The 6,405-nt window shown below is 27.2% G+C and overlaps 1 protein-coding gene across 1 annotated transcript; it reads right to left on the bottom strand.

Annotated features, from left to right (window-relative positions):
* Nucleotides 1–453: 453 nt before the first annotated feature.
* Nucleotides 454–1,731, bottom strand: LOC122502309. Its single transcript, XM_043612293.1, has one exon. The coding sequence runs from the start codon at nt 1,729–1,731 to the stop codon at nt 454–456; it is 1,278 nt and encodes a 425-aa protein (XP_043468228.1).
* Between the last annotated feature and the right edge of the window lie 4,674 nt (nt 1,732–6,405).

Here is a 6,405-nt window from a genome sequence, read left to right as displayed (position 1 = left end):
TAAGCTGGTTCCTGAACCAATAAGCATATCTATTTCTTTAGGTATATGAAAACTAGAATCCGCTAATAAAATGTTTTTAGGAATATTGAAATGTTTACGTGATATAGTTTGGTTTGGGACTAAATCAGTAATATTAGGGACAATAAGACAGTTGATTGTACGTTTATGTTCATTATAAATAGATTTGAAAGTTACAGAAACCAAATTATTTACTGTAGTTGTAAGGTTGTTTAAACCACCTACTGAAAATGAACACTTTGTCTGAGGTAATTGTAATTTATTAACAAGATTGCTAGTTATGAAATTTGCAGTCGCACAAGTGTCTAATAAAACTCTAGCTTTAATCTGATTTTTCTTAAAGTCAAAAACATTTACTGATGCACTGGTCATTAATTGAAAGGATGATGTAAATATTAATGAATTTAAAGAAATTGTGTAAGGTTTATTGAATTGTCAAATTTCTGTTGATTCAGTTTGTTCAGTTTTATCAGTTTGTTCATTTTGCTTTGGAAAATGTAACAAAGTGTTGTGCTTTTTATTACATTTTTTACAAGCTCCGAATTTGCAATCTTTAACTTTGTGATTTCTTAAACAATTGACACATAAATTAGAATCTTTAACTGTTTTAAAACGTTCATTAATCTTTAAAGCTAAAAATTTTCCACATTTAAATAATAAATGTGATTCTGAGCAAAGTGGACATTTTTTTGTAGTGGTTGTAACAAGAGCTTGCCTTTTAAAATCTGTCTTACGTTTTTTGGCAGAAGAAACTCCTTTATTGTTATCATTTTGTGAGTCATTGTTTTTTCTCTTAGATATACGAGCAGCTGTTCTATATAAAAATTCAGTGAGATCTTCTAAACTAGGAAACTCCCCTCGTTTAATAGTCTCTTCCCATTTTTCTAAAGTGAGTTTATGTAATTTTCCTTCAATTATAGCAACGACGATTTCATGAGTGACATTAACACCTAAAGAAGCTAATGACTGTAAGTGTTGTTGTGATTCGTCCGCGAGTGATATTAATCCAGTATAAGATTCTTTTTCTTGTATAGGCAAACGCAATAATAAACTTAAATGACGTGAAATTAAAATTCGTTTGTCTTCATAATATGATTTTTGTAAAAGTTTCCAAGGCCGTTCATAATTATCTTCTGTTATTGCAAAAACTTGAATATTACGCAAAGCTTCATCTTTTAAAACAGATTTTAAATATTGTAACTTTTTAATATTGCTAAGATCATCGCGTTTGTTTATCATTGTGTCAAATGTGTCTTTAAATGATAACCACTCTTCCATTTTACCACTAAATGTTGGAAGAGTTGCTTGAGATAATTTAATTTTGCGACGAGTCGAGGATGCAATTGATTCATTGACATTTTCATTAGTTAAAAAAGCAGATCTATGATAAGTAGAATTTAAACCAACATTAGCTGATTGTATGTAGGAAGCAAAACTATTTTGTGCAATCGAAAACGTTTCATAATATAAATCTTGAGTAATTCTTTTTTCTTGACTATGATTGGTTTCTGAATCAATTAATTGAATTTCATCAAATAAATCATCAATATTAGTAAATGATGAATAAACTGTATTATAACGTAATTGTAACTCAGTGATTTGAGCAGGATTGTTTGAATCAAGTTTTGTAATAAATTCGCGAAATGTAGTTATGTGTTCTTTTAATGTTGCACTTTTTTGTAAAAGTATGCTTAAACGATCGAATTCTTCCATTTTGTTAGTGATATATAGTATTCGGATTGACTCATAAAACAGACGCAAATAATCAGATAATTTATCTATTTAAGATAAAAAATCAAATATTTTTTATTTGATAAAAATTGGACACTTATAAGATAAAGATTCAATTCATTAACATACATGTATTGTCCTGTTCTTAAACTTGTAAGTTGAATTTGTCGTTAATCAATATAGGTGTTCTTTACGCATTGCCTATATGAATGATATTAGAAAGAGGTGTTTTCAAAACGCATTGCCTCACTAGATTTGATGGAGAACTAGATTTGTTTTGATTATACTGCCTCCTGAAGAAAATGTTCTTGAAAATAAGAGGTGTTTCAAACGCATTGCCTCAAATTGTATAATCGTATCTCATTATATGTAGATATGATACGAAAAATGTTGTACGTATAGTGTATTTTTAATGCAAACGAGATTTATTACGTGAATTTTGTAAATCATTTGATTGGACACTTCAAATAAAAATGATGCAAAACAATTTGTAATTCAAAAGAAGCACTTTGTTTATAACATATCAAATATGTTAACGAAAAATTGTATGTTTATTTAAAATGCACTTATAATTGTAAATTGTGTTTAAATATGCACTATGATCAGTCAGATTAATTGTGAACACTTGTAAATTAATAAGTTTTTATATCACATAGTTTATTTTATGTTCACATAGATGATTTGATAAATTTGTATTATATCCGGCTCGAAGGACCATGTTTAAAGGTGTACTAATAATTTTTTATTTAGTACCTTTCCATCGAGGTTAATCGCTGGAAAGATTATTTCGTATGGTTTGTAAAAAGGGTTTAAATGATCAATTAATAATGATTTAGAAAAAATTAATCAAACTTTTTAATAATGTAAATTTTCAAATATACATTTATATACATTGGTTCAAGTGATACTGAAGTCTTTCTTACAAGAGTGTCTCCTCAGAGGTTCCTTTATTCAGAGTATCTTTTTAGTAGAAAGGGATATTATAAACAAAAATCTTTCTCCTCCAGTGTAGAACTTTTGGAGGGACAATTCGTCGAACGCACGTGTACAATGAAATTTGAAGCTTAATATCAATAATTCGAAGAAATGATATATTATCTTATATCTATGTTTAAAAATACAAAAAATAAGTATTGAGAAGCAAATTTGTTAACTAATATAATTACGTAAATATAATTACGTTCAATTTCAATGTTCAATGTAGCAGGAAAAAAATAAGTTACCTTTTAAAACTTAAATTTTACACTACTTTTACACTTCCGAATCACTTTACTCGCATTGTAAGAGCGACTTTTTTTTTGGATTGTGTTCTTAAAAATTCATTACATCAAACGATAACGTATATGATTATCGCGGAACATAATTTCTTACGGTTTCTAGGTGCGGTGCTGCTATTCGTACTATTTATTTCACGTTTCCGCTGTCAGCTAACTTAAACGCTCAGGCGGTCCACTCAATGTGACATTACCCTAATAATTAATTTAATTAAATATTTTTTTATCATTAAAAAAAGAATTAAAAAAATTAAACAATAGAAGTAAAGTAAGAATATTCAAATATATAAAAAAAGACATCGCGTTGCCATGGCGCGAGAAAAAGTTGTTTCGTGTCTAACGAAAACACAAGAGCAATCACTTCTCTCTGACCCGTGATCTGAACAACATGTTCAAATTGTATTCTCCTCACATGTTAAGCGAATTACAATAAAGAATATATAATTACTAATTAAATAAATATTTTATTTAAAGTATTATATAATTAAAATACATTAAATTATATATTTTCTACAAAACAAAAAGAAATTTCTTCAGATTTCTTCAGATAAGAAAAATCTCCGTTGAAGATTCTCCACCTACAGAAAATTCAAGGTTCTTTCTTTTCTTTCTCTTTCCTAATTTTTTCTTTCTCTTATTCTTTCTTTCTTTTATTTTTACGATTTTTTTTTCTCCGTAGGATCGAAAAATAATCTTTTTGGGTCAGTCCATTTTATTTCACCCAAAGTCGTTGCGACCTATTTTTAGAAAATTATGATATTCAGGAATAATGATTTTAAATATTCGAACAACACATTTTTGGGAATTATTTTTAGGAATTTAACCCATTTAATTTAGAATTTAAGTTTTTAAGTTGAGTTGCACCGAAAAAAGGTTATTTTGACAGCTCTGCAATTTACAAAAAAAATCACATAAGTAATTTAAATAACATAAATATTTTTATTGATATTTGTGAGAAATAGCCTATTTAACTTATATTAATTGATTTTTTTGTAAAAAAGTCAAAAATATTATGTGAAAACTGATTTTTAAAGACACATGTCAAATGGAGAAATTTGTCATATTTCAATCACAATTTTTTCAAAAGTTTTTCAATATTTTGAAAATAGTAATTACTCAATATTGAGTAATTTTAATGTACTTTTATTCGGTATGCTGACATTTTAATTCTATATGGTAGAAATAGGAAAAAATTTACCTTAAATATTGCATTTTTGAAGATTTTCGTCAATTTTAAACTATTATATCTCCTTTGGCGGTTAATGAAAAAATCCAATTCTTTTTGCAAAATTTAAGTTAGATCTTCTTTTCCACTCTATCAAAATTTGGCGTTGGAGAACGAGCTAATTTTTAAGTTTATTCATTTTGAAAAATCTACTAGCGAGAACGAAATTAAAGGTTAACATGCAAGTAGTTTTATAAAACTGAAGTTAGCTGTCTCAATATCTATTTTTTTAATTCTAAAGTTCAAAATGAAAATTGAAACGTAAAATTGTAAATATTACCTATTTAATATTTGGAATAAAAATATATAAAATAAAAAATATTAGCAGTAATAATTTAAGTAATTGTAAATGCTTTAATTAATATTTGTTAAAAATAATCTAATTTTTTTATTTTGTTTGTAATTGATTATTTTTAATAAAATTGTTTTGTCGTTTTAGCTTTTAGGTAAAAATTAGTTCTAAAACTGATGTGTGAATCGTAGTTTATTTAAATATATTTAATTTTTTTTAATTAAATATAATGGTTAGAAAATTTCTTAACAAAGAGTTTTTTCGTTTTTAAATAGTTTTTAAAAGGAAACTTATAACATTAAAACTATTATTATTCAATTTATTTTTCAAAAACTTTATTGTGTGTATGAAATAGTAATAAATTAACGGTTAATATAACAATGTTTAATAAATGATAAAATAAATAATAATATTTTATATCATAGCAACATATTAATATACTGAATTTTTACAAATTTCTTCTGAATCTAAAAAAAACTCCTTAATTTTGCAAAATTTAAAATTTCAACGAAAGTAACATTTTATAGATTTTTGGTACATAACATAAAATTACAACAAAATCGGTAATTGTTGGTTGCAGATTTTTGTAATTGGTTTTTTGTTAAATTATCGGTTTTTGAGGTTTTTTAATATTCGATATTGTCGTGAAAAACTGACAAATGACTTAAGCCATTTGATAATTCAAATGGCGAAAACGAAGGTTTACAAAACAATGACAGTAATTGTCGGTTACAGATTTCTGTAATTGGCTTTTTTCAAAATTGTCGGTTTTTTCAGTTCTTTAATATCCGAAATTATTGTTAAAAATTGACAAATTACTCAAGACATTTGACTACTTAAATAACTTAAAAGGAAGATTTACCAACAAAGTCTCAAATTGTTTGTTTATTGCAGTTTTTCAATATTGGAAATTGTTGTTAAAAACTGAAAAATGATCCAAATCATTTGGTTACTCTAATAGGGAAACCAAAAATTTACCAACAAAGTTGGTAATTGTCGGTTAAAGATTTCTTTTGATTGGTTTTTTTGGTAACTTGTCGGTTTTTGAGGATTTTTTAATATTCGAAATTGTCGTGAATGAAAATAAAATTAAAATTACTGACAAATGGCTGAAAACATTTTGGTACTTAAATGGCAGAAATGAATATTTAACAAACAATGTCGGTAAATGTTGGTTACAGTTTTCTGCAATCTCTACATAAACGTTTATAAGTTCAGGAAGGAAACATCTTCGAATTCTTCAGATTCAGAAATTTTCTTCATTCTTAGTACAGAAGTTGAGAGTGGATCGTAACAGTGATAACTCCGTGTTCCTGGTATAGTTTTGATAGAGTTGTATCTGCGATTTAGATGTCTGTTAGTTGCATTTACTTCGCTGGCATCAACTTTTATAAACTGGATACCTGTAATATGGGTTTTACAGTATTCGAACATTTCATCGACATTTAATATAGTAGGGTTTCCATTTACTCCTCTTAAACTTGCCATTCTTACAAGACGCTTCACTGTGCCACCTATGCCATCGCAGGGGCTTTTCCCGTGGGCAGTAGCAAAAAAATTCCACGATGCTGATATTCCGAAATCGTTGAAATGATGAGCTAAGTTAATCAGATTTTTTTTATTTTTGTACTGTTGGGGAGCTCCGTCAGAAAAGTAATGAAAATGTTTTATATGTGGAAATAGAAGTTTCATTTCTTCAATTACTTTCTTTTGAAACGCGTGAACAGCAGAGGCTGAGTGTTCTTTAGAATCAGAAAGTACACAAAAACTTTTTGCTTCTAATTTTCCATTCTTACGAGAATAAAAAACGAATGGATGAAGAGTGGCCTGATCGTTGACCCAATGACGAGATTGTATTTCATTCT

Source organism: Leptopilina heterotoma, unplaced genomic scaffold (assembly GCF_015476425.1).
Source record: "Leptopilina heterotoma isolate Lh14 unplaced genomic scaffold, ASM1547642v1 Lhet_227, whole genome shotgun sequence".
Taxonomy (NCBI): Eukaryota; Metazoa; Arthropoda; class Insecta; order Hymenoptera; family Figitidae; genus Leptopilina; species Leptopilina heterotoma.
The sequence above is the reverse complement of the archived record's forward strand: the minus strand, read 5'-3'. Positions and strand labels throughout refer to the sequence as shown.